Raw genomic sequence first — 27,284 nt, forward strand, 5'->3', positions numbered from 1 at the left:
TGGGAGAAGTACTGACCACTGTCAGTGGAAGGGAGATTGGCCAGCTGACCAGAAAGCCAGGGGCTTCAGAGATGAATCCTCAGGGAGACTCCCTCATGCCTCCTCCCACACCTCCAGCAATTCTGAAGAGCAACCTGCTCCCTCTCACACCTGCACACTGGCTGGACCACTCAGTGGGTACTGGACAAACCAACACAGAAGACCGGGACAAGGAACAGCCTTCAGCTGCTCTGTGCCCCAGCTACTTCTGGGGCCTTAACTCTTCCAAACCCCACTTTCTGGTTCTTCCAGTGACTTCCAGGCCACTCTGGGACCTTGGCATGAGGGATGCACACCCATGCATATCCTATTGCCTGCTGCAAAACTGTCCTTCACAGCGCTCTCGGCAGCCCAGTGATTGGGCTGGGAGGGTTTGTGATTGACAGATGGGGAGTGGCCCAGGAACTAGCCACCAGTACACAATCAAAACTGTTTCATGTCTCATAAGTTGAGCACCGCTATTCCTCATTTCCTGTTTCCAGGTAATTCTCTGCCTCATTTGCTCTGAAGTCACCCAGGAGTAAACGGAGGAAGTGGGTCAGGCCTGCAGCCAGGCACATACACCCAGGCCAGCCATCCTTATTGACTCTTTCTGATGGGGGTTAGAACAAACTCTCCTTCTGGAAAGGTTCTTGATCGAGGATTATGAGTCTAGCAGGTGGAGAGGGCACTTGGGAAGCCAACGGTGGATGAATTACTTCTTCAATTCTAGCTTAGAGAGATCAGAGCTGAGGGGTTCATGAGGGAACTTAAAGGAAACCCGACTCGGCCAGGAGAGGGCCCCGGATGTGAGAAGCCCACGGCCCAGGGGTGCCTCCCACCCAGCATCAGTTCCTCAGGCTGATGCCATTGTTTCTGCAGCAGCCACGAGATGCGACAGCTGAATCCCCTCCAGCTGGGGAAGTGGGTGTTTCTCCAATGGAGCAAATCCTGGCTCTTGGTCATTTACCACATGAGGGCTTCAGCAGCGGCGGACTGGGAGCTACCATTCCCATTTTGATTATGAGAAGCCCAGGCTACACTTTGCTCCAGTGTGGCTATTAGCCTCATCACCCCTTCAACCTTAAACAGGAAGAGGACAGGGCCTTGAGGAGGCTGGTAGTGCTGAGACCAAGACAGAGCAGGACGGTAGCCCTAAGTCCTGGCTAAGCAGGGATCTGAGCACACTCTGGTCCTCTCTGAGCACCTCACCGAGAGCACCGGGGAAGAAAGCTAAATTTCACTGCAGCACCCACAGCAACTGCCATCATCCCTCAGTCACTGCCCAGAGCAACTGGAAGCTGATTTGGTGGAAGAAAGAAAATGACTGGTGGTGGTGGTGGTGGTGGTGTGTGTGTGTGTGTGTGGGGGGGGGGGATTAATAGACAAGGAAAGAAGAGGTGAAGGAAGAAGAAAAGCAGACAGAAGAGGAGGGAGGGGAGACAGAGAAAAAGGGGGGGGGGAGAGAGAGGGGGAGAGAGACAGAGACAGAGAGAATTTTGTAATAGATGTCAACTCCCCAGAAAAGATCTCAAGGGAAAATTGCCCGTCAAATAATTTCCAGGAAATGGCATTTCGACAAAAGGCAACTGAAGCTTTCCTCCCACTTCCTGCCATCCATCTCCATTCCTCTTTTCAATCTCTTTCCTTTCACCCCAGGCTCCTTCTTCTGGCAAACAGGGTGGCTCTGCTACCCACTCCTGCCCTTCTCCAGGGTCAACTGAGCACTGTCTTCTCCACGACGCTACAGGAAATCAGCAAAACCCCCAAACTTGCACTGCTCTGAATTCCTCTAAGCCTCCCCCAGGACCGGCCCCGGACATGACTCCAGCAGCCGTCAGCAGGGAGCGAGGCCGTGGATCTGCAGGGGGGGAGAACACGTGGTCCCTGGACTTGGCCCACCCCAGTCCTCACTCTTGAAGCTCCCAGCCTGCACAGAGCCAAATTCCTGTGTGGGCCAGAGGCCGCGTTTTCCCCACCTGCTCCTAAAATGCTAATGGGGCGGCATGGGGTAGGAAAGCTCTGAGGTCCCAGCACTCACAAAGGATGGCTCACACAGGTTGAGGATGTACTGAGGGAGGCCAACCTGCAGCTCTGGCCCTGAGCCCCACCCAGGACCTGTCTACCCAGCATCTCCCAGCCAGGATGGACTGGGGGCCAGGAGGGTTCCCCCAGAGCAGAAATGAGCACAGCAGTCACACGGGGGGGGGGGGGGGGCACTCCGCAAGCTCTTCCAGCCTCTGTTTGCCCCTTTCTTAGGGAAGTTTTTCTGATGCTCTCTCCTTCCCATCTTCTCTTCCCTTTGTCATCTTTTATCGCAATACTTCAGGGGTCACACACACACTTGTGCTTACACACTGAGTCGTGTTGCTTTTGGGGGGGGTTCTGGGGGTTCTTACCTGACATTTCTCAAACTCAGAGCCCGAGGCAGATAAGGCAAGTGCTCTGAGTCACATGCCCAGGCCCCATCCTCTCCTGAGAAAATAGGCGATGACTCAGCTGCAAGTTCCGTTAGCCTGTACCCCACAAAGGCAGCCCTGTGGAGGCAGAGCTACCCTGCCACATAGAGAGAGGGCAAACTCCTCCATTCCTGAGCGCTGAATCTGTGCAGTTTGCTGTCCTCTGTCCTGCCTGCCACCCAGCTGACCCCATCACCACTTCTTGAGGAAAGGGCTTTTTGTGGCTGTTGCTCAAAGGGGGAGAGGGGCTCAGAATGATTAAGAGTTTTGTCTAAGGGGACACAGCAAAAGAAAGGCAAAGTGGGGACACACTGGCCCAGGGACTCTCAAGTGCACTGTACCGTTATCCTGTCCCTGCCTCAGATACACAAGGGTAGCACTGCACTGTCCTCCCGTTGTTCATCGATTTGCTTGAGTGGGTACCAGTAACGTCTCCACTGTGAGACTTGTTGTTACTGTTTTTAGCATATCAAATACGCCATGGGGAGCTTGCCAGGCTCTGCCATGCGGGCAGGATACTCTGGGGAGCTTGCCAGGCTCTCTGGAGAGGGACAGAGGAATTGAACCCGGGTCGACCGTGTGCAAGGCAAACACCCTACCGGCTGTGCTATCGCTCCAGCACACGAGAGTAGATGACCAATAATATAAAAGCAGCACTGACTGCCCTCAGGCTGTGCAGCACTTCCCAGACACTGTCCAGGTCCACGTCAAACAGGTTGGAAGGAGACAGGATATTAGCATCTCCAGACACAAATACTGAACCAGCCTTTGAAAAGGCCGGGTGCCGCCTCACTGCCCACTCACAGTGGAGAAAGCAGAGTCAGGGTTCAGACCTGGCCTCAGAGGGGATCTCAGCTGATCCGGGACAAGGACCCAAGCCTTGTGCTGATGCCCGGCCGCCTGGGCACTACCAGAGGCAGCGCCAGGCTCTAGTGTAGCACCTTCAGCGGCTCCACAGGTTTGGTTGGTGAAGGAGGGAAGAGACACCTTTGACTCAACAAAAGCAAGAGGTTTATCCCCACACAGGACTTCCTCCAGCCTCTTATCAGATCTTTAAAACTTGTGCTGTAAGAGAAGTCTTTATTGTTCTACTTAACAAAGTCAGCCTGGGGAAGTGAGCACGCCCCACCTCTCCTTCCTCTGCTCCCTCTCGCCTTCCTTCCTCCAGGCTCTCAAAGGCTACGCCAAGCTCTGAAGAGAGTTTCCCCGAAGGCAGGGTTCTCAGAGGCACTCATCAGCCAAGCCTGGCCAGGCCAGCACCGGGCATGGCACAGAGCAGACTCCACTGCTCATCTAATGAACTGACTGTTGTCTGCTGACCTTAGGTGACTCAATGCTGCCCATTAACCTACCCACTGCCAGATACCCTTGACTTGCAGGGAGGGTTCTCAGGGCCAACCAGGAAGAAGCTTGCTCTGGCTGGAGCAGAAGAGCGCTAAGCAGCAGCATCACAGACATTTTTTTTTTTTGAGAGGTATATGAAGCCAACAGTGAGGACCAAGCACTGTGAGAGTAGGCAGGTGTCAGCGCTCCGGTGCAGGAACACAGGGAAAGGAGTCACTGATGGAATCACAGAAATTTTGCTGGTGGGGAGGGTGCTGGGTGATGTTGGCTCTGACTTGAATGGAGTTTGCTGGAAAGTCAGGTGTGGGGAAGAGCCACTGAAGGAGAAGGGCTGGTCTGGGCAAGGATGTTTGGGGCTGGAGCTAGTGACAAGTGACAAGAGAGGACCCATATGACATCATTCCCTGGGGCACAGGGGCCACGGAGGAGTTGAAACACCGCGCACGGAGGAAAGGAAAGACTTCTGAAGTTGGCATTATAATGCATAGGTTTCTCTTTTGGGCCTCCTTCCATTTGATTCTCATTTCAAGACGGACTGTGATGCATCGCCTGGGCAAATGCAATCCCGAAAGCACGTAGGGCTATGTGGGGCTCAGATGCCCGTCTCGGGTCCAGGCCGGGAGAGCGCTCACATCACCCGCAGGTCAAGAGCCTGGAGTGTCTGCTGGCACGCAGCGGCGCCTCCCCGCTCCCGGTCACAGGACACAGCGCCTCCCCTCTTGGCCAGGTAGTGCCGCCGTTGACCCCGTCCGTCCCGGGCAGGGGAGACGCGAGGCTGGGGCAGCAGCTTAGGGGCCGCCTGCGGAGCGGCTGATAAGGTGCAGCGGAGAAGGCCCGGGCCGCGGGGTTTGCCCGCGCCCTCAGCCCATTTCCTGCTCGGGTTTGGGAATTTTCTGGCCTGGAGGGAAAGCCCCGGAGACGAGTCCCCGAAGGAGCGAGCGAGCACCGGATCTGCCCGGAGAGCCCGAGCGGAAAGGCCAGGCTTTGTCCCCGCCAGCGGCGCGCGGCGCGGCCGGCCCTAGCCTCCCCAGACACCCGGGGGCGCCCGGGGCTCGGCGGGGCGCGGCGGGGGGCACCCGCCGCGCCGCGGGGGAGGGGCGCGGGGCCGGGGCCTGCGCGCGCGCGGGTGTGCGCGCGCGTGTGTGTGTGTCTGGCGCGCGTCCAGGGTGATTTCCCATAAACCACATGCCCCACGAGCTTAAAAGGCCGCGCCGAGGCGCCGGCCAGCGGAGCCCGGCTCGGGGAAAGTGAAAGTCTGCCTGGCTCCGCCGGCGCCGCCGCTCGCGCCGCGCTCCGGGGACTCGGCGCGGCCCTCGGCCGGGGCGCGCACTCTGCAGCGAGCGAGGGCGGCCGACTCGCCGGGCCGGGACCCAGCTGCCCGTATGACCGCGCGGGGCGCCGCCGGGCGCTGCCCTCCCACGGTAAGCGGGCGCGGGCGCGGTCCCGCGGGTGCCCTCTCCCCGCGGGCTCCTGCGCTCCCCTTCGCGCCCGGGACGGGGGCTCCCCGCGGGCGGGCGGGCGGGCGGGCGAGGCCGGCTCTGCTGCATGCTGCTCGGGGCGCTGCAGCCCGCTTCTCCCAGGACTGGACGGCGGCTCGCCCCATTGCACGGAGGGGAACACTGAGCCAGCCTTGGACGCTGCTGGGTCAGCCCCTCCAGAAGCCTTGTCCCCTCTCTCGCTGCCCGGGCATCCCCAAGAGACAGGCCGAGCGGCAAGGGCTCGGTGCAGAGCCTTTCTGGGTGGGCACCTCCCGCCCCGGAGTGCAGACAGGCTCCCAGGCTCCTGCTGGCATATAGGGGCTCCTGAGTGGGGAAGGAACGTTCAGGGGGCTACCCAGCGGCTCCAACGCCAGGGTTGGACCCAGGAACCTGCTGGCACACAAGGAGTCAGGCAAGTCACTACTTGCCCCAGCTCAAAAGCGGAGCTGCTCAGGACCGGAGTGGCCGATTTGGGGGGGGGGGGTAAGGGGGGTGGGAGGAGCAGGCCCCCAAATTGCCTGGTGTTGGATCCAATATCTTTCTTGCAATTCTTTCTCAGTTGGGGAGTGCTGGGCTTGGTGGGCCCGGAGGGAGGTGGAAGGAGGGTCCATGCTGCTCCCGGTCCCGGTCCCGGGACTCCCCTGCTGGACCTTGGCAGCAGATGTGCTAGAAAGTGCAGGTGGTGCCAGGGCTCACGGACAGTCAAAGTGTCTCAGAGGGGTTTTTTTTTTGCCAGAAGAGTCCTGGAAGAGGGTGAGAGAAGAAACCTGGAGGGAGGGGGCAGAACAGTATTGGAAGGGGAAGGGGAAAGGGAATGGGAAGAGGTTGGGGGTCAGGTGAGGGGGAGAGGGAAGAGGGTATCCCCAGGAAGAGACCCCAGATGAGTGAGCCAGCCAGCAAGGGGGGAGAGGAAGCAGGCTTGAGGGGGAAGGGTGAGTCCCGGGCAAGACTGAGAAAGCTCTGGCAGGGTGATCCTGGGGGAAGGAGGGGTGCGGCGGGAGCAGCCCGTGATGGTTAACACAGAGCAGGATGGAGGCAGGTGAGGACGGCCATCTGGCCCCGGGGGCTGAGCTGTCCCAGCATCTCTGAGCCAGACACACGCAGATTCTTTCAGGCTACCCCAGTCAGCGGATGGGAGGGAGGAGGAATGGAGGAGAGGAGGGCCAGCCCAGCCAGTCGCTGGGTGTTAACCCCTGGGTGCCTGTCTAGTCCGGTCCTCCTCAGAGGCCAGAGTGGGGCTCTGGGAGCACGGGGGGTGGGGGGGGGCCTTCAGAGGCAGCCTTCCCTGTGGGGCTGCCCTGTCCCCACCCTGATGCCTGACATCCGTCTGAAAGCCCCACTGGCCTTGCACTTCAGACATCTCAGCGGGCAGAGGAAGCATTCCCTATCTCACATCCTTTACACCTGAGCCCAGGAGAGACAGCTGCATGGCCCGGTCAGTTCCAGTGGCTCTACTGGGATGTCCCTCACAGCCAGGATGGCCATAAACCCCTACAACTCCCTCCTGAATTGCCCGAGGGGTTCTGAAGCTCCCTGCACCCAGTACATCCTCCCTCTTCCACATTCTGCCTCCCTGGACCCCGGGGAGTGGCGTTGGCCCACCTGTCTTTCCCCACCATCCTCCCCCTCCCTTTTGCCATCAACTTCTCTCCATTTTCCAAGAATCTCCCTGAGGGCCCCCGGGGCTGGCACACGTTTGGGCTTTGATTTCCATGGAGATCAGCGCTCCGTAGGCTGCTTCGGCAAGTCCCTGTATTTTTCCGATGCGCTCTTTATTTGCCAGATTTGTCTCATCATCTGAATTTTTGAGCCAGAGCCCAGAAGGTGCCAGCTTGCACTCCACCCTAGGAGAATTTCCCTGAATCTGGGGGCATCCCTGCCAGGAGGCAAACTGGAGTGGAGGACAGTGTCCAGGGGTCTCTGGAGAAGGGGAGACCCAGGAGCAGGGAGAAATTCTAGGGAAATCAGCCCTGTGGAGGGAGGAAGGGAGGAAGGGGGGAGCAGGAACGGATGGGTGGTTAGCCCTCAGCCCCGTCACTGTGGTTGGGTGCAGGGTGAGCAGGGCCAAGGATGCTGAAAAAGGGCAGAGAATGTAGCAAGCTTGGCATGGCTGGAATCTAGCTGGACAGCTGGATGCGGGGTCTGATGGGGCTTCAAGAGGCAGGTACGAGTCAAGGATGGCACAGAGCTGACAACTCCTCCTCTGATTAATCTCTTGGGCTCCTTTTGATATCCACCCAGTGCTCCTAGAGGTCTCCAGCATGGAGGGGTCCCCAGCAAAACTGAGTTTGGGTCCCTGTTTTTTTCCAGTGACAGAGCTGATCTGTGTGGAATCAGGTGGGAGGAAGGGCTGGGTCCAAGGGAAGTATCTCTGACTCGAAGCCTGGAGGCTGGTGCATAAACAAGTGAGAGAGCAGCTCTCCTGCTGCCTGGTCAGTACCTGAGGTTGCTGGCGCGTTCCAATGTGTAGATCCTTTGAGTTTCCTGCATCACTGGAATGCAGACAGGGGGATATGGCATCCAAGTGCTTGGAGCTTTATGTGTAGATAAGCTTCATCTGGGGTTGATCAGGAAGGACTCCTTGGAGGAGATGACATTGGGGTTAGGATGGAGGGAGAACAAGACTGTGCTGTTGCTGGTTCAGAAATCCTGAGACGGGCCATGGTGGGGGGGAAGAGAGAGAGAGAGAGAGAGAAAGCGCAGTGGATCCTTGCATGCAGTCAACCCAGTGCCACATACAGTCCTCTGAGCACAGAGATAGGAGTAAGCCCTGAGCACCATTGGTGAGAACCATCCCCTCCCCCCACCAATAAAAAAGAAAAATCCTAAGAAAGCTGGATTGGGGAGCCATTTCCTTGTGGCAGCAGAGATCCGGTCTCATTCTAGATAGGAGGTTCTGCTTGTGGCAGCCCTGCAGGGCACAGGGGTTCCCAGGTGGGGGCAGCTAGGGCTGCAGGTGAATGACGCCCTCTCCATCACAGACATGGCTGGGCCCCTGGCTGTTGCTGGCCGGTCTCCTGGTGAGCAGGAGTGTCACCGAGGAGGTGCCGGAGAGCTGTAGTCACATGATTGGCAACGGACACCTGCAGAACCTACAGAAGCTGGTGAGTGTGGGCAGGGGTGGGGGTGGGGGTGGGTGGGGGGTTGGGACACGGAAGCAGGAGCCTGTTGAAGGGGGCAGGGAAATAGGAATGTGCAGGACCTGGCCTGGGGCTCCCTCCTCCCTCCCCTGGTGTTCCCCTTATTGCTTTTCTGGAGGTGGGGTGCCCCACCCCCACACCAACCACAAGCCTTACAGTCCCCCCGCAGGCAGGCTGGAGAGTGGGTTTCCAGCTGGTTGCCTGGGTTAATGATTGCCTGGACACAATGTCGACTGAGCACTCTACAAAGGCTAGTGAGGCCGGCTCTCCCTCCAAGAGAGAGACGCTTTCCTCCAGGGCACCAGCCCAGCCCGCCTGCTGGGTCCAGATATTGCCTTCGCTCCTGGACTCTCAGATGTGCCGCCAGCCTGGCCCCAAGGTCCCCCGCCAACCCGGGAGGGAAAGCTCCTGCTTGATTCCCAGCACTCTGCCCCCCCCCCCCCCACCACTTCCCTGCTTTGGCTGGACACTGGGGCGGGGGCAGCCAGGGCCCCGAAGGAACTGGTACCTTATTCTTAGAAGGAGGCACAGCCCTCAGCAGTTCTGAATGCGGTTCTGCCAGGCACAATCAGGTCACTGTCATGGCTACAGTCTTACTCAGAAGAGAATGGACCATTCCTCTGGCGTGCCAGGAAAGGGCAGGAGCTGGAGGGCAGTGGTGCACTGGCTCAGACCAGCTCCAGGGCCCTGAGCTCAGGGGCTGTAAACGGGGCCTCCTGCTGCTCTCCTCTCCCCACCCCTCCACTCCTGGAGCATGTCACCCTCACAGTTACACAAGATGAACCGAAAGCCACAAGATTCTCTGAGCTCAGAGTCACCAAACCACTACCCTGAAGGCCAGTGTGGGGTTAAGGGAATCTAGCTCCTGCCCCTAGAGATAACGGAATGCCCAGAGCCTCTCCAGCTTTGAATTCCTGCCACCATAGGGAGCTCACTACCTCCCAGTGGGAGCTCATGCCTTAGGTCTTCGCTCAGATCTTCCTTGTTAGCCAACTGGCTTCTGTCCTGTGTTTTGGGGTGGGAGGTAGCAGGTGGCCTGCAGCCCTCCCCTCCCTTCTGCGGATGGTACAGTCCTTCCTCTCACCCACGTGAGTGGGGACAGTTGAGATGCAAACCAAGATCTATCCAAAAACTCTAGCCTGCCACCTTTGGGAGGCAACACTGCCACCCTGGCCCCTGCTTTCTCTTATAGATTGACAGCCAGATGGAGACCTCATGCCAAATTACCTTTGAGTTTGTCGACCAGGAGCAGCTGGTGAGTTACTGCTGTCCCCAGGCCCCTGTGCCAACTTCATGCATTTTTCAGTGGCGGGAGATGGGGGGGACATATGAGGTGCATAAAGATAGGAGAAATCCCAGAGCTGGACCGGAGGACATAGGATCTCTGCATGCCCAAATCTGAGATGCAAAGGTCCAGGGCTCGGCAGGACCCAGGGTCCTCATTGCTGCCTTCTGCCCTTCTCCATGTCAAGACATGCCTTTCCTGGCTCTACCCAGACAGGATCACAGTGTGGTACTCTGCACTTGTTTATTGTCTTCAGGCTGGCATCAGTAGGAAGTGACAGAGGCCTGCTTTTAATTCAGGAAGATTTGAGGCTGGAGCGATAACACAGTGGGTAGATAGGGCATTTGCCTTGCACGCGGCTGACCTGGATTCGATTCCCAGCATCCCATATGGTCCCCTGAGCACCGCCAGGAGTAATTCCTGAGTGCATGAGCCAGGAGTAACCCCTGTGTATTGCTGGGTGTGACCCCCCAATAATAATAATAATAATAATAATAATAATAATAATAATTCCGGAAGACTGGCCTATCTGTCATGCTTGGAGGCAAGATGCCATCTCTGCCCGGCAGCCAGTGCCAGCCTTTCCCTCTTCCTCCTCCCACTGCCCAGTCAGCCTCCCAGTTACAGATCCTGCCACCCAGCAGTCTTGCTGGGTTCTGCCCAAATCTGGACCTACCAGTGATTCCAGCATTTTCCAGAACCTCCTAACTGGGCTCCCGGCTTCCCATGGGTGCAACCAGCCACTAGGGGCGCTCATCCTCTCACCTCCAAACTGCTCCCTCCAGGTTCCCTCCCAACCTGCGCAGGGACCCTCCCTCCAGGAGAAAGCTATGTTCTCTTCACCTTTAAAGCTCCAGTCTCCACTCCACAGCCCTACCCTCGCATCTCCTCCGTCCCCAACAAGCTCTGCCTGGTGCCTATAGTAAATACTTTCCCAGCAGCCCTACCCTCCTCGTACCTCTCTGGCCCTACACACGCTCACACTTAACAGGTGTTTATTAGGAAGGAGCCAGCACCAGTCACAGCGGTGCTTGAAATACAGAGCTAAATCAGGTCTCCATCAAAACGACCACCGTGTCTTTGGGGAGAGGAAACACTGTCTTTCCCTCTAACCCAGGAGGTGGTCTCCAGCATCCCTAGATAGCCTCAAGGATAAGGGTCATGAACTGAAAAACCTGTTATGAATAAAAGTCATGAACTGGAAAACTTTTATGAATAAAAGTCTGAAGACAGGGCTGGAGAAATAGTACAGTTGCCTTGAATGTGACTGGCTCGGGTTCGATCTCCAGCACTGCATATGTTGCCCCCAAACACAGCACAAGGATTGATCCTTGAGTGCAGATCCAGGAGTAAGCCCTGAGCTCTGCAAGGCGAGTCCCCCAAACAAAACACACACATACAAAAAAAACAAGTTTGAAAAGAGAGAGACAGGAAGACTCCCAGGCACCCCACTTACCCCAATGCTGATTAACACATGGGACACTGACACTTTAATTTGCATTAACTGGGGCAAAAGACCTATGGTGCAGCATAGGTCATTTGCTTTGCAGCCAACCCAGATTTTATTCCCAGCACCCCATATATGGTCCTCCGAGCCCACCAAGAGTAATTCCTGAATGCAGAGCCAGGAGAAAGCCCCCCAATCCTGGCTGGATATAGACCCAAAACCAAACCAAAACAAAAGCCAATTTGCATTAAGTAAACCACATTCGAGTGTGAGCCACCGGTGGTACACACTGGCTTCAAGGCAATAAGGCCTCATCTACCAGAAATCCAAAGATCTCTCTCTGAACAGAATCCACAGTCCCCCACCCTAGTGCCAGGTCCTAGAGCAAAAGTGTGAAAGGTCAGCTGAGGACTGTACCCTTCTGATGGAGGGAGCCCTGGTCTCTCCCCTATGGGGCCAGAGCTTGGCAAGTAGAAACTCTCTCTCTGTGTGTCTGCACTGGGAGCAACTGGCCTGGAGTCTGGGCTCCCCACTGCATCCCCAGACAGTAAACTCCAGGTTGTCTCTTGCAGAAGGATCCCGTGTGCTACCTGAAGAAGGCATTTCTGCTGGTGCAGGACATTCTGGAGGACACCATGCGATTCAAAGACAACACCCCCAACGCCAACGTCATCATGCAGCTCCAGGAACTGTCTCTGAATCTAAAGAGCTGCTTCACCAAGGACTATGAGGAGCAGGACAAGGTAGGAGGCCCGGGGCCCTGAGGATGGGGTCACACGGCTGTCAGAGCTCATTCATTGCCTAATGCCCTGTGTCAGCACCCATCTTTCACCTGTTTCTTCATTCCCAAAGTTCTGCCCAAGAGCCACAGAGTTGGTGACGTATTTCTCAGGAAGAACTCCTTTGTTTTCATGTCAAGTGAAACTGGCCACTGTTAAACAAACAAGGCCCAAAGCATGATAAGCCACGAGGACTACTCATTGGTTCGGCAAATCGCTAAGGGGTGACTGTTAACGAAAACAGGCAAAACCCCCCAGAGCCACAGAGCTTACATTTGCGGGTGGCTAGACAGCTGACAAGAAAGCCAAAGAGGTAGTTTGTAGGATCATAGTCGTCCCACCACAGAAGAGAGAAAACAGGAAGAGAAGGAAGGGGGCCAGAGGGATAACACAGTGGGCAGCGCGCTTGCCTTGTGCACGGCTGACCTGGCTCGATCCCCAGCACCCCAACCGCACCCCCTCCCCAGTCCTACTAGCAGTGACCCCTGAGTGCAGGAATAAGCCTTGAGCACTGCTGGGTATGGCCTCAATCCAGCCAACCAAACAAAAGATGTTCTGACTTTCCAGAAGCTTGAAGACCTTAAAATGAGGAAGCATGGGTGGGCTAAGCTGGTTTAGGGACGTGCAGGTGCTTCAGGGGTAGGTGACATGTGAAATGGCAAGTGGCCCTGACGAATATCAAAGGCAGATGGACTGTGAAGCCTAGGGACCGCACTGGAGAAAGGCAGCAGACCCAGGAACCCTAGCATTAGCGGGGGTGGGGGGCAGCGAGCCAACAACTTATCACTTGGAGTCGAGAAGCCACAAGATAAGCGCTGAAAAGTGACTGTTGGGGGCTGGTGCCAGATCAAAGGGAACAGCAGAGACGCCTTGGGGCCAGAGCGATAGGACAGTGGGTAGAGCGTTTGCCTTGCACACAGCTGACCCAGGTTTAATCCCCAGCATCCCATATGGTCCCCTGAGCCTCGCCAGGAGGAGTTACTGAGTGCAGAGCCAGGAGTAACCTTTAAGCATCGCAAGGTGTGACCCAGAAAGCCCCCCCCCCAAAAAATAAAATCAACCAACCAAACAAACAAAGAACAGCTCAAGTGCCAGTGGGGATCCCATGGGGCAGGGACCTGACTGCACAATGGCACAGAGAGAGAGAGAGAGAGAGAGAGAGAGAGAGAGAGAGAGAGAGAGAGAGAGAGAGGGTGGTAGCTGTGGGAGCAAAGGACTGGGAGAGAAAATCATTTTCTATTAAAACATAATTATATTAAAATGCACTGTAATAAGAGCATTGTCTCTGAGGTGAACTGGCATTATGGTTCATAAGAACCCCATAGGGTGTTGTTTAGAATGTGGCCTACCACAATGCACCGCCAGAGAAGGTCTGAGTCCTTGTATCTGCTGTGAGAATCTACATTTTCACAAACCTATCCCAATAATGACACCCCCACCCGTTGCTATAAGGGCATGGCTTCAGGGCTGGAGCCTTAGTACAGCAGGTAAAGCATGGGCCTTGCTCGTGCCTGACCCAGTTTTGATCCTGACACCCCATATTGTCCCCTGGACCCCTCCAGGAGTGATGGTGTGATGGCCCCTCTCTGAGCACATGGAGTCTGGAGTAATCCCTGAGCACTGGCGGGTGTGACCCACCGACCTCCCTTTCAGGAAGGGGAGCAGTGAAGCCTGGGGAGCTAGCCCTTGCAAAGTCTTTTGATGAGATGGCAGGGAAGAGAAGGCAGGCAGGTGGGTTTGGGCCCTGCTGTCTCAGGGGGCACCTGGGTAAGTCACGAGGTGAAGTATGAAGGAGATGGAAGCTTAGGCAGAATGGAGAGAGAGAGAGAAAGAGAGAGAGAGAGAAAGAGAGAGAGAGAGAGAGAGAGAGAGAGAGAGAGAGAGAGAGAGAGAGAGAGAGAGAGGAGAGAACCAGCTTACTTCTTTCTTAAACAGCTCTGGCCAGGGATGGGCTGGCAGGCCTTCCTGTCCTGACTTTGTAGCTTAGGGGTGGAGCCCAAACTGGAGAGGTCATTTGGCCCACAGTGCCAAGCCTAGGATGATGGCGCTGAGCCCAGGGCTCCACGTTCCGACGTTCATGCCTTTGTTTGCTGGTAAACAGTCATGTTGGGTGGCTGAGAAGATGAGCAGTGGGAAGGCGGGCAAGTCCCTGGCAACAGGCAAGGTGGGCTCAGGACGGAGGCCAAGGAGGGTCAGCATGTGAAGTCCAGCTTTAGGAGGGGAGTTGGGTGAGGACATTGAGAACAGGTGCTGACAGCTGAGCAGAAAGTCAGGACAGTGTGGAGGCCATTAGGACGCCATCCACAGTGGGCCCCTGAGTCCCAAGAGCTGACGCAAATAGAAGGCAATCCCAACTCCCTTCCAGAACACCTGAGGCCTGAGAAGGCCCTCACTCCCCTCATCAGTCCACACCACAGGCAGGATGATCTTTCAAAAGCTCCAGCTGTTCCAGCCACCATCCACCTCCCAGCAACCACACCACTATTTTGAGTCTGCCTCACAGAGGAAGTTGAATGGTTTTGACATGGCCAAGGCCCTGTGACACCTGACCTCTGCCTGCTCCCTCCTTCCCTCTATTCAGACCCGCTGACCAGCCCTGAGGAGATGGGACAGGCAACTGGGACCCATTCTCCTAACCAAATGGCAAGGCCATTGAGGCATGCTCCCCTTCTTCTAGTCTTTCAGCATGTCAGGCTCTTTCCTGCCCCAGGCCCTTGGCACGGCTCCATCCTACTGCTGCACACCTGGCCCTCAGTTAGTTCCCTTGGCTGTGCGGCAGAACAGTGAGGACTTCACGGGACTCACCACGCTGTGGCAATGTATGGAGGCCTGATACCTCGTTGGACTTAGTGCCCATCTCAAGCAGGGACCTCCTTGCTTCCCCGGTGGCATGAACCCCCGGGAATGATGTTTGTCTGGTCCGTGAGTAGGGGTTAAATCAACTACAGTGCTCGGGACCTCAGGACAGATGCTGCTGCACCCCAGCGGAGAGGAGAGCTAGGAATGGAAAAGCAGAGCCATGTGAGGACGGTCAAGGGGCTCTGGCCAACACGCTGGAGCCTCTGGGAGTTCGTGCTCACCAAGTCTCGGGGTGTGGGGTCCCTGCTCTCCTTCCAGGCCTGTGTCCGAACTTTCAATGAGACGCCCCTCCAGTTGCTGGAGAAAATCAAGAATGTCTTTAATGAGACAAAGTATCTCCTTAAAAATGACTGGAACGTTTTCAGCAAGAATTGCAACAAGAGCTTTGCTAAGTGCTCCAGCCAAGGTAAGCCCCCAGGGAGGGGGTTTGAGGGAGCAGAGGGAGGGTGGGTGTGGGAAGGAAATGGGGTCTAGGGGCTGAGCAGAGGGACAGGAGGGACCCCCTGGGAGATAGCTTGGATGCTACTTGTGCTCCTGTGTGTGCAGATGCGCTTCCGTGTACATATGTGGCTTTGTGGACACCCCCCCCTCGGGGGGCGCCCAGGCACATGTCTCTCCTAACATGTGTGTGCATGTACACCTACATGTGTCTGCATGTGCAGGCGTCAGGAAGGGGCGTTGAGGCTGGGGAAGGACCCTCTGGGAGAGCCTGCAGGCATGGCGGCTCTCCCCACCGGCTCTGCAGGCTGGCTGGACATTGGGGGGGGGGTTCCATGGAGGGCACCGAGGCTCCATCTGGAGTTGGGGCCCCTGTTCCACACGCCCTGCTGCGCACCACTGGGAGACCCTCACTCCAGAAGTCCCCAAGACGCCTTGAATCGCCCCTCAAGGGACAAGGCTGGATTTGAAGTCTGAGCGTCATGCAAACCTCCCTGGGCCAGCCCGGCTGTGCACATGTGTGTCCTGCGTGTCCTCGTCTCTGCGTCCTGTGCCACCCAGGCCCTCCTCCATGCAGCCTTGCTGCCCACAGCAGGGGCAGTGGCCAAGCCCAGTCTCGTTGTTTCGGTCCCCAGACCTCAAGCCTTGGCCGCACCCCTGCCCCAGCTCCCTCTGGCCTGTGGCTGTGTGCGCCCCACTGCCTTCCTGTGGGGCATAGCCTCTTGGGGCGCAGCGAGGGCATCTTTGTGCTGGTCCTGGTGGCCTCAGCTCCTCCCCTGCTTGGGCAGTGGACCCCGGGGCTGCTTTGCTTTCAGATCATCGCTCCTGCCGTCCGTGAACCTAAGAGCCCTCTTTGCTTTCTGTCTCCGAGCCTGTGTTTGTTTGTCCCTTCCCTGCCTGAGGCCGTCCCCTCGAGTGTCCCCTCTGCAGGCCTCTCCTCAGCCCCCGGGCTGAGCTGGATGATGAGAGCGCCCCTAGACCCCCATCCTGCTCTCGAGCCCCTCTGGGAAGGCTGTGCTGGAGGCCGGTGACTCTATCTCCACCCACCCCCCCCCCCCCTCTCTCCCTCTCTCTGTGGTTCTTTCAGATGTGGTGACCAAGCCTGATTGCAACTGCCTGTACCCCAAAGCCACCCCTAACAGTGGCCCGGCCTCTGCCCTCCCTCTGCAGCCCCTCGCCCCCTCCAAGGCCCCTCTGGCCAGCTTGAGCAGGGCTGGTTCTCGGGGGACGGAGGACAGCTCCCTCTTGCCCGTTGAGCAACCCCTTCACACAACGGATCCGGGCAGTGCCAAGCAGCGACCCCCCAGGAGCACCTGTCAGAGCTTTGAGACGCTGGAGTCCCCCAGCGTAGAGGGCGGCCCCACCAGAAGTTCACCTCAGCCAGGCCCGGGGCTAGAGGATGTTCTCAACTCTGTACTGGACACTAACTGGGAGCTGGAAGAGGCCTCTGGAGAGACAAGCGAGGATCCTGACCCTCGCCAGGCAGAGCTCTCCTCTTCGAGGCCAGCCGGTGGCAGTGCCCAGGCGGGGACGGCCAGTGCCATCAACTCCCTCCGTGAAGTGTCTCCACTCCCGGGATCCACCAAGAGCCAGCAGCAGGCGGACGCTCCCAGCACCGTGATGCCCGGGGTGGGGTCCCTGAGACCCACGAGCCTGGCTCCAAAGCACACGCCCCAGAAGACAGACGGTTCACTAGCCCTGCCCAGAGACCGCCGGGATTCCGCCGGGACACCGACCCTCACCCCGCCAGGCCTCAGCAGCCCCTCCACCCTGTCCTCCCAGCCACACCTTTCTGGAAGCCCCGCTCTGTCCCTCGGGGAGCTGGAGGGCAAGAGGAGCACCAGGGATCGGAGGAGCCCCACAGAGCTGGAAGGAGCAAGAGCCGGCGCAGGCGGCGTCTGGCCCCCGGCCCATTTTAACTCAGTTCCTTTGACTGACGCAGGCCGAGGCAGCCAGCCCGCAGGACTCTCCGACCCTCAGCTCTCCAGTTTTGTCTTCCGCCTCTTGGTGCCAGGCGTCATCCTGGTCCTGCTCGCTGTTGGCGGCCTGCTCTTCTACAGGTGGAAGCGGCGGGTAAGGGGAACCCCGGGCAGGGCACAGGCTGGGTGGACGTGCCCCTGAGAGGTGGATGGGCGCTGCTAGCCCCAGGGCCGGGCGGCTGGTGCTGGGTGGAGCGGGAAGTGGGGGAGCGGGGCGGGGGGTGCATGTGGAGGGGGCGGGGGTGACAGGGAGGGCACAGGATGTGGGCTCCCCCGGACAGAAGGGAGTGGGAGAGAATGTTCTGGATCTGAGAGCAGGAGGAGAAGCTGGCTGGGAGAATGGGAGGAGGAGGAGGAGGTGCTGGTTTGCAGGGCGTTCCCCAGAGCTGGTGGGGCGGGCATGCCCGTCTGATGGTCAGGGGGAGGAGCAGGGGTCCAGGGGGGATCCTCTGGATTTCCCTTGAGAGAGGACTGTCACTCTCCCTGACTCCTCAGTGGGTCTCTTCTCTCTGTCCTCAGAACCACCATTGGCAGCCTCAGACAGAAGAGTCCCCCATGGAGCCACCTGAGGGCAGGTGAGAGTGGGGGATCTGGTGGTCACTAGGGGCTGGGGGGAACTGGCTGCAGTGACCATTTCTCTGACCTGCTGCCCACTTGTTCTGAGGATGGGGAGCTCAGACCCCCATGAGGGCAGAGTGGAAGAAGCACTGTTGGAGAGAGCCGGGAATTATTGGACTCCCTTGCTTTCTCCTGAAGGTCAGGAAGGTGTGGGTCTTCCCAACCTGAGCCTGCAGCATGGGAGGTCTGGGGCCCAGCTGGACATGCCCCCTCATGCCCGTGCTCGAGTCTCAGACCAGCCCTGTGTTCTGCCTACAGCCCCCTGACTCAGGATGCAGACAGACAGGTGGAAGCACCAGTGTAGGGGAATCTCAGGTAAGTTGCTGACGTCACTTCCCCACGCTCCTCAGACCACCTCACCCCTTCCCACTCACCTTAGGCTGCACCGACTCCCCCAAGGTCCACATCCCTCCCACCCTCTCCCCTCCCCACCTCTTTCAGTTCTGCTAACATTATCCTCTTTGCCTCCCCTCTGGGCCTCGGTTCCCCTCACTGCTCCAAGGCTGGGTTCTGCTGCCTTGGGTTTGGGTTATTATTCGTGCATCAGGCGATGGGTCTTGTTGCCACCATCTCTTCTTTCGCAACTAAAATCCTACGGGTCAGTGCTTTATCCTGGGAGTCCAGTAGCCCTGACTGCATCCCTGGGCACCTCAACTCCAATATTCTCCCCCGGCTGTGCACCAGCTTCCCTCCTCAGCTAGGCTCCTGTCTGCCTCCCTGCTTTGCGTACCTAGGAGCCAGAGCCCTTCGTCTTTAAAGGCTTTAGCAGCCCCTTGGCCTGGAGTCCCCTTTCCACATGCCTGACGGGGAGCCTGCTGCCCCTCATTTGCTCCAGCCGAGTCATAGTCCCAGCTATTAGCTGGCAGCCCTGTGAGGGGGTCCTCCCTCATGCCAGTATGCCCCACTTCTTGCCCGAGTCTTTCCTCCAGTACTCAAGAGCGCCCTGGAGAATTTAAGTCAGATCTCTGCACATCCCCCCACCCGATAAAAATTGCTCCAAGTGAAGTGTGGCGAGCCCCTCAAACATTGCTTTTATGCTATGGTTTTCAGACCCCTCACCGTCCTGGTAGCTTTCCTTTGGACACGCTCCTTTGTCCCTGTCCCTCCGAAAATGTGGCGCCCAGCCCTGGACACAGTGCTCCAGATGTTGTCTGACCATCTCAGAGTACAGTGGGACTGTTACCCCTCTTATCTGGACAGGATGCTTGTATTTACAGTTTGACATCGCATGAGTTGGGGGAGGGGGGTTTTGTTGGTGTTTTTAACAACCACATCATATTGTTATCATATGTGGAGCATGTGGTCTGTTAACATCCCTCATTCCTTTTTCCAGAAGACTCTGTCAAGCCAGATTGTTGGACCCCTGGGCAGCTTAGTCACCTTGATGATCTCTTCACATACCCTCCCTTAGCCCTCCAAGACTGTTGAAAGATTTTTCCTTCTCATTCTGAGTGGCGTTCCTGAGAGTCTCCTGCACATGGGTTAGTGACTCTCATAGTCTCACCCACAGGATGGATTAAAAAAAAGATGTGTCTCTGCTGGGCTGGAGAGATAATACAGGGGGTAAGGTGCTTGCCTTGCACTCAAGCCAACCCAGTTGGATCCCTGACACACCATATGGTCCCCTGAGCATTGCCAGGAGTGATCTCTACTCTGTAGTTAGAAATAAGCCCTGAGCACGCCTTCATATGTACAAAATCTTAAAAAAAAATCTTTCCACTGCCTCAGCTTTATCCTGGGATCACGTGATTCCAGGTAGCCCACACTGCCCCCCCCATCCAGTTCCCATCATCCTCCGGTCCCACAGGAACTGTGCAGAGGTTCCTACAATTCTTCCCCACCCCCCGACTTGCTCCTCTAATTCACACTCCTCTACTCCTTTGTATTTTGTTAATACTATACTGGTTTTGCAGTTCTTTATTTGGATGTGGTTTTTATACATTTAAAAACTTATTCTAGGGGCTGGAGTGATAGCACAGCAGGTAGGGTGTTTGCCTTGCACACAGCCAACCCGGGTTCGATTCCCAGCATCCCATATGGTCCCCTGAGCACCGCCAGGAGTAATTCCTGAGTGCAGAACCAGGAGTAACCCCCGTGCAACACCAGATGTGACCCAAAAAGTAAAAAAAAAAAAAAAAAAAAAGCTTATTCTATGTGCATCTGTATATTCCAAAACCTCGAGGAAGCTGTAAGCCCCTGAAGGGCCGGGACTCTGTCTTCTACTTTTTTTTTTTTTTTTCATTTCTCCTTATCTCTTAGGCTCTGATACAGAGGGTTCCTCCATGCTGGCCAAGAACTCAATAAATGTTCACTGACTGACTTCAAGGCTGGCTGGCTGACCGGCCTTTTCTGGTTGTCTTGAAAGGACCAGCCTCTGGTTGACCAGTTGGCCAGCGCACTCACTGACACAGACTGACTGACTGACCAACTGGTTGGCATCTATTAAGCGGGAGTTGACTGGCCATGACGGCCCGTCAGGTTTGCTGAGTCAGTAGCGGGGGGTGAGCCCTGTGGGTTGATCACACCCCTGCTGTGCCAGCAGGATGGGAAGATGGGACCCACAGCTCTGACCTGTTCCTAGAGGGGCACAAGAAGGAGAACCGTGTACAGGCTGGAGCTATGCTCACGCCAAGGGCAGAGCACACCCCAGGGCATGCCATGCGCTGACTGACAGGTCTGGGCCCCTCCCAGAGAGATAGGGATGCTGGCAGGCGTCCAGAAGAACAGGGAGCAAGAAGCTGCCTATCTGAACCAGCCGTAGAGTCGGGGCCCACCTTGCCGTCGGCTGGGCGGGTCAGATGGAACCCTGGTAGGACTGTGGAAATGACCTAGACTCCTTCAACCCTGGTCCACAGTGGCTAGACAGAGGTCCCTGGGGACTCTGTGGCTCAGTGCAGCACCCCCTTCGACTGATCACCAGCCTCAGCCTTTCATCTTGGTCCTCTGCGCCACCCCTCCTAACACCACCTTGTTTCCCTGCCTGCTTATTCTCACACCTGTCCCCACTTTCCTCTTCCTCCCTCCAGGTGTCACTTAGACAGCCCACCCCAGCAGTGCTGACTGTAGCCTGGGAGTGCCTCCCCCCTGGTTTGCATCCTGGGGGACTAGCTTTAAACCACTCCACCCATTGGCTGAGTTTCACTAGGAAAGGCACCCAGCCCTCCCCCCCTCCCCCTCCCCCTCCCCCCCCCCCCCCCCCCCCGGCCCCAGCAAAGCTTAGGTGGCAAAAACAGACAAGCAGAAAGATTTCACTGAGAGAAGGCCCAGATGGCAGGGGCCGCACCCCACTCCTGGGAGTCAGGAGATCCAGCAGCAGGAGGCTCACTGACCACTGCTCTGACCAGAGAGAGGAGGAGGAGGAGGACGTGGAAAGGGCCCGAGCAAAGGCCTCCCCGGGAATTCCGGACATGGCTCCTCCTCTCCAGGGACAGCTGTGTGGAGCTGGCCCGTTGGGTCTTTCTCCGGTCCTGCACCCCCTCGGGGCCTGTGGCTGGTCGCCCTCAGCAGGCACATGGCCAGTTCCCGGCTCTCCCTGAGGCCCCCTCTGGAGCATGGGAATGGGCTGGCCGCCAGAGGCTGTGGTCGCATCTGCCCTCTCACCCATCACTTGCCATGCCATTAGGGCCCATGGAGGGTCCGGGAGGGAAACGCCACCCAAGGTCCAAAGTCAGGCCCTTGGAGGGAGGCCAGGGGATTTCTGCTCTGGGAACAAAGCGTTCCGAGGATGCTGGGCAGGGGGGAGGGGACAGCAGGGCCCTATCTCCCGTGGATGGCCAGGGAGACAAGTCCTTTGGCCCCTACAGAAGTGGGAGGGGAGGCTGGTTTGCTCCGGAGTTCACATGCCAGTGGCTGGGTGGCAGTTTCCTTTTTTCAGAACTGTCTCTGAACTCCCCAGCAACCTGCATTCTCCCTCTGTCCAGCTGTCCCCATGCTGTGCCTGCTGGCCTCTGTGAGGGAAGGGAGGGAGGAAACTTCCCTGAGGCTGTGCTGGGCCATCGAAGTTCTTACCTGAGGCCTCTTTAGGCAAAACCCATACACCCTCTGACCCCACCCCACCATGGTCCTGCTTCCTTCTTCCCCTTGCCCTGGCTCCCCCCGCCCCCACCCCTGACCCCAGGGGAGGCCAGTCTGCCCTGTGGCCTGGGCTGCTGCCAGAGAAAGCTGTCCGATCCCTTGAGGTATCTGGGGTGTCTGTGACAGCAAGCGGAGGACAGAGCGGGGGGCGGGGGAGTCCGGCCAACAGCACCCACAGCCCACTGGAACGTGTACCCTCCCTCTGCTCCCCTGTGCTGACCGGCCTTTATCTCTCTCCCTGCAGCTGGGCACACAGGACCGTCTCTCCATGGGAGATGTTACGGGGGTGTCCACCCCCCCTGCCCCAGCCATTCTCCTGGGAAGGTGGCCCACCCGCCACGGGAGCTCCTGCCTGCCCCAGACTGGACCAGAGCAGCGCGGTGGGGCACGGCCGCATCAACCCTCACTCTGGACTCGAGGGGCCGGAGGAGGCCCTCCATGCTGCTGATTGTTCTCGCAGGCCTCAGGGGCTCCTGGCCAGCGCTACCGACCACCCTGTGGCCCTCCGGGGCCCCAGCCTCCTCCTGCCTCCTGCCCAGCCCGCCAGCCCGCAACGTGTGGGAGAGCAGGATGGGCGCTGCGGGGGGCCCAGGGAGCCGACAGCGACGAGCAGGGACTTGTCTCCGGAGAGAGAAGCCTGAGCGCCACAGGGCGGGACGGTATTGGCCGCATCCAGCCAGGCCTCAGCCCCATGGACGGATGGCAGCCAAGGCTCCAGGGCCTGCTGCTTCGACGCCACGAGGGACCCGCACTCTCTGCTCTGCCCAGTGCCCTCTGCGGGGTGCCAGGTGGACAGGGGAGGCCAGCTGTGCTCTCAGGACCTGCCTGGTGGGGGCTTATGATGCCAAGAGGGAAGTTCAAGCTCGGACCTCTGCCCCTCTCCTCCCCCCCCCCCCCCCCCCCCCCCGGGCCTGGGCCTGCAGGCTGCCTGGAGACCACTGCACTGTGAATACGGAACCTGCCTGCTGAGCGGATGCCGCTCCCCACCTGCTTCCTGCACCCACCTGCGCTGGCTGAAGGAGCTCCAGAGCCCTGTCCTGTGCCAGGGTGACCCAGGCAGATGGGCAGGTGGGGAAAGCAGGCTGCCGGCCGAAGCAGGTCTTTCGGCTGCGTGTTCGCCCAGGTTTCTGCATCTTGCACTTTGGCATTCCTGAGAGGGGAGTGATGAGTGGGAGGGCACCTGGGTGGGGGGTGAGGAGTGGGTGTGCGCAGGGGACCCTCTGGCTGAAATGCATCTTTGAAATGGAGGAAGTATCCCTGAGGTGGAGGAGGAGGCCTGTGCACCCCTGACCCCCTGACCACCCCCCCCTGATTTTTCTGGAACCTGGCTCTGGCCCAACCATAGCTGGAAGGCCGCTGGCAACAGGTGCTCGGGTGGTCTCTGTTACGGGCTGAGGGATAGGGGTGCACCCCACCTCATCTGCACAGCTCCACACTGACTTCTCGCCCTTGTCTTGCCCAGCCCCGGCGGGCAGCGATGCTACCAGCTGTCTCCTCAGCCACGCTGTTCCACCTGTCGGGTTGCACAAGGGTGGGATGCCTGGAGCCCCTGCTTCTGGCCAGGCCAAGGCCTCCTCTGGGAGAGCAGGGCTGGGGGTCATGGGTGGTCCCTTGTGCTGCTGAGTATCCTCCTCAACTGCTGCCTGGGGCTCTCCCCTGAGGGCCCCTGCCTACCCTGGCCCTGGGTCATGCCCTTCCCTTGCTGCCCTAGAAAGTGAGGGTCCCCCTGCCCCCTGCTGCTGACAGCCGAGGGAACGGCAGCAGAGAAGGTTCCCTGTGGAGACCTTCTGGTCACGGACTCTTTGGGATGTGGGAACAAATGTATTTGGAAATGGAAGGAAAAAGAAAAAAAAAACAGGACGGGGAGGGGGGAAAGACATTATTCCCTCCCTCCCACCCATGAGACACATAGTATTTTAAAAGCAACTCCACCCACTTGCAGAAGCTCTCTGGGCACTCCGCGGCCCAGGAGCGAGCAGGGGGACGCCCCCAATGCCGGCACAGGAACCCCCCTCTTGCCTCGGAGAAAGCCAGAGGGAATATTGGCTCACACACTGTGAGAATTGTGTTTTTGTACTTGGAAGCGATGAATTATTTTATATAAAGTCATTTAAATATCTATTTAAAAAATAGGAAGCTGCTTATATATTTAATAATAAAAGAAGTGCACAAGCTGCCATGGGTGAGTCATGGGAAAAGTTACTTTTGGGGTGTGGGTGGCAGAAATGGGGGGAGGCAGGCAGCAGCTGTTGGGTGAGCCCCAACTCTGAGAGCTTTTTCCAGGGGAGGAAGGCTGTCTCCAAGCTGCAGGCGTGTTCCCAAAGCCTCTTCCCGCACAGTCGAGGGCCCAAACACACTCACTGGCCTATCTGGTTAGTCGGAAGACAGCCAGGAAGCGGCCAAACCTCAGGCCTGGCCACCAGCCTCACTCAATGTGCCCAGCCTGGGAAAATGGCTGGTTGGGCTCTGTCCAAGGATCCTGGCCTGTCAGCACGGCCACCTTGACCTCAGCTGTCCAGGACCACCTTGACCACAGACCTTTTCTCACAACTCTGGCATGATGAGTACCATCTTGGGGCTTGGGGAGAGGCTAGTGATGGGGCCTGGAGCCTGTGAGGGACCTTAGGGCCAGGCCTTCCTACTTAAAGTGCAGAGATCAAGGAATCGGCCCTCCTGGACCAGAGGGGATTTGAAAAGAGACAGTAACTGCAGACCCAACAGAGCCCAAATTGACCCCAACCCCAGCCAACCCTGTGGCAAGGGGGTGCCTCTCCACCCCCAAGAGTACAGTGGACCAAGTTTTGGTTCAGTTGTTCTCAGCTCTGGACCAAGTTTTGGTTCAGTTGTTTACCTGGGTTGTTTGCCAAAAGGGAAGAGGCAACACCTAGGCCCCGCCCCAGATCCATAAAATCGGCATCTCAAGGGCTCGCCTGGCACGAGATATTTCTTAAAATATTTCTGGTGATTTCAGTGGAGCCCTTAGTGAGATGCATGTAAGGCTGCACTATCTGATATGATGGCGGTTTAAGTTTAAATTAGTTCAAATGAGAGGCTGGAGTGATAGCACAGCGGGTAGGGAGTTTGCCTTGCACACAGCTGACCTGGGTTCGATTCCCAGCATCCCATATGGTCCCCTGAGCACCGCCAGGAGTAATTCCTGAATGCAAAGGCAGGAATAACCCCCGAGCATCGCCAGGTGTGACCCAAAAGGCAAAAAAATAAAATAAATAAATAAGTTCAAATGAAATCAAAGTAAACATTCAGTTTCTTGGTTGCACCACTCACATTCTGAAGGCTTGATCATCACATGTGGCTACCATATTGGATGACAAAGAAGTAGAACATTGAAGATTGGCAAGATAGTTCAACTACTCGGGGCACATGCTTTGTTTGTGGGAGAATCTGGATTCAATACCTGGCCCTGCATGGTCCCCAGAGCATTGTCAAGAGTGATCACTGAGCCCAGAATGGGGTGGCATCCAGGGCACTGCTGGGTATGACCCAAAAGCAGGAATGAAGGCAGGAAGGCAGGAAGGAAGGCAAGAAGAAAGGCAGGAAGGAAGGCAGGAAGGAAGGGAGGGAGGGAGGAAGGGAAGAAGGGAAGGAGGGAGAGGGACGGGAGGGAGGGAGGAATTAAGGAGGGAGGGAGGGAAGGAAGGAAGGAAGGAAGGAAGGAAGGAAGGAAGGAAGGAAGGAGAGAATCTTTGTAGTCCATTGGGTGAAGAATGCTCCCCCAACAGGGGCCAAGGTTATAGGGCCAGGAAAGTCACCAAATAATTTTCTCCTGGCTGTATATGTAGGTTCTTCATTCCTGTGCCTTTAAGCTCCATTACTATCCTGTCATTTCCCTGAAGCTAGTTCTTTCCTTTCTATCAAAAGTGCCTCAGAGGGGGAAATTATTTTTGAAGTGTTCATATTTTATCTTTCAAAGCCCAACTCAAAAGTCACCTCTTCCAAGAAGCTTCCTAGCCTGTTTCCATCTTGAGGCCCCTTAAGCTTTCTTCCTTCCTTCCTTCCTTCCTTCCTTCCTTCCTTCCTTCCTTCCTTCCTTCCTTCCTTCCTTCCTTCCTTCCTTCCCTGGGCTTCTATAGATGTCTCTCTGGCCCACCCAGCTATGAACTATAGCAGAAACTATGCGGTCTCCCTCCTGCACACCAGTATAAGAGTCTCTACACACAGGAGGTAGTTCAGTAAATGTGTCTACAGGTTACTCCTGAGTGCATGAACAAAGGCAGAGCTTCATGTAAATTCTGACCTGATTTATTTAATGAGTGGCCTTTTCTGCTAGTCTCACTGGTATTAGCCAGTGGACTGTGCATCTAGGAGTTGTAAGTCCTTTGTCAAGCAGAGAAGGGGTTTCGGCAGAAAGACCTCCTGAGCTTCTGACAGTGACGGGGCCAAGTGAAACCCTACTGTTCTTGGGTGTGGGTGGAATGTGTCCCCAAGTCTTTTAAAGAAACCCGGGCAGAAAACAAGCAGAAAGCATAGCCCCACGTCTGCATTTCTAGAAACTGCAGGAGGCATCCGGAAAGGTCAGAGACTCCCAAGGCCTGTCCTGGACTTCAGAAGCTGCGGAGCTGTTTTGGGAAGCTGCGTGTCTGTGGAATCAGATTCCGAGTGAGAGGACTTGGGTCATTGGCCGGGATCTCGGACTGCCTGGTCATGGGAACTTGGACTGAGCTGTAGAACTAGTTTCAGAATATAAGCCAGGTATACCAGGCCTGGCATTCCAGTGAGGGGACAAACCCAAAAGTAGCGTCCAAAAGGCTGCCTCCCAACAAAGGAGCTGGGGTAGTGTGACCCCCTGCCGGCTGGTCCCACGCTGTCCTGGCCAGACATAGCTCCCCTCGGGACAGGCACTGGGAACCTGGATGCTGCCAGGGCTTGGCTGTTCTCAGCGGAGCATGGCCAAGTAGAAGCGCCCCGCAGGGTGAGGACTAAGATAGTTTGCCCATGAGGTTTCCTGGCTGGAAGGCGGGGACAGGCAGGAGACAGGGGAGGAAGGTCTCCTGGGAGACAGTGGGTGCCCAGCAGCAGGCAGGGTCAGGAACTTGGCTTGGGGGTATGCAGGCAGTAGGGTCCAGCCAAACCCCAAACCATTATCCGGCCAGAGGCAGGAAAGTGAATCAGAGATGACCAGGAAGAGGCCTGAGGTTAACCTCATGCAGACTGTGGGCCATGAGAAGGAAGAGTTTGGTGGGGGCCTGGGGCCTGGGCAGGATCTGGGTGGGCGTCAGTGACCCCTGACCTGAGGTATTAAGTCGCATGAGGAGGACTGGTTGTTCACCTGGCTGTCTGAGGCACAGAGCAGCCCCCAGAAAAGAGCCCAGTCTCCCCCACCTCCACTACCAGCCCCAACAAAGTCC

The 27,284-nt window shown here is 57.2% G+C and overlaps 1 protein-coding gene across 3 annotated transcripts; it reads left to right on the top strand.

The window, feature by feature from the left end:
- Positions 1-4,932: 4,932 nt before the first annotated feature.
- Positions 4,933-22,671, top strand: CSF1 (colony stimulating factor 1). 3 transcript variants are annotated; one of them, XM_056123029.1, is made up of 9 exons: positions 4,933-5,242; positions 8,281-8,403; positions 9,632-9,694; positions 11,744-11,914; positions 15,068-15,215; positions 16,335-17,320; positions 17,692-17,801; positions 18,103-18,159; positions 22,163-22,299. In XM_056123029.1, the coding sequence occupies exons 1-8, from the start codon at positions 5,204-5,206 to the stop codon at positions 18,146-18,148; spliced, it is 1,686 nt and encodes a 561-aa protein (XP_055979004.1). In that variant the 5' UTR covers positions 4,933-5,203; the 3' UTR covers positions 18,149-18,159; positions 22,163-22,299. The 3 variants fall into 3 exon arrangements, with proteins under 3 accessions (XP_055979004.1, XP_055979005.1, XP_055979003.1); XM_056123030.1 differs by having other exon boundaries at positions 17,746-17,801; XM_056123028.1 differs by lacking the exon at positions 17,692-17,801 and having other exon boundaries at positions 22,163-22,671.
- The last annotated feature ends 4,613 nt before the right edge of the window (positions 22,672-27,284 follow it).

Source organism: Sorex fumeus, unplaced genomic scaffold (assembly GCF_029834395.1).
Source record: "Sorex fumeus unplaced genomic scaffold, SorFum_2.1 ptg000047l, whole genome shotgun sequence".
Classification (NCBI taxonomy): domain Eukaryota; kingdom Metazoa; phylum Chordata; class Mammalia; order Eulipotyphla; family Soricidae; genus Sorex; species Sorex fumeus.

What these genes read in the sequence shown, in the direction of transcription:
- CSF1 (XM_056123028.1), top strand. Translation starts at nt 5,204, where the DNA reads ATGACCGCGCGGGGCGCCGCCGGGCGCTGCCCTCCCACG. An exon ending in CCGGGCGCTGCCCTCCCACG is followed by an intron (nt 5,243 to 8,280) that starts GTAAGCGGGCGC and finishes TCTCCATCACAG; the next exon opens with ACATGGCTGGGCCCCTGGCT. An exon ending in TTGTCGACCAGGAGCAGCTG is followed by an intron (nt 9,695 to 11,743) that starts GTGAGTTACTGC and finishes TGTCTCTTGCAG; the next exon opens with AAGGATCCCGTGTGCTACCT.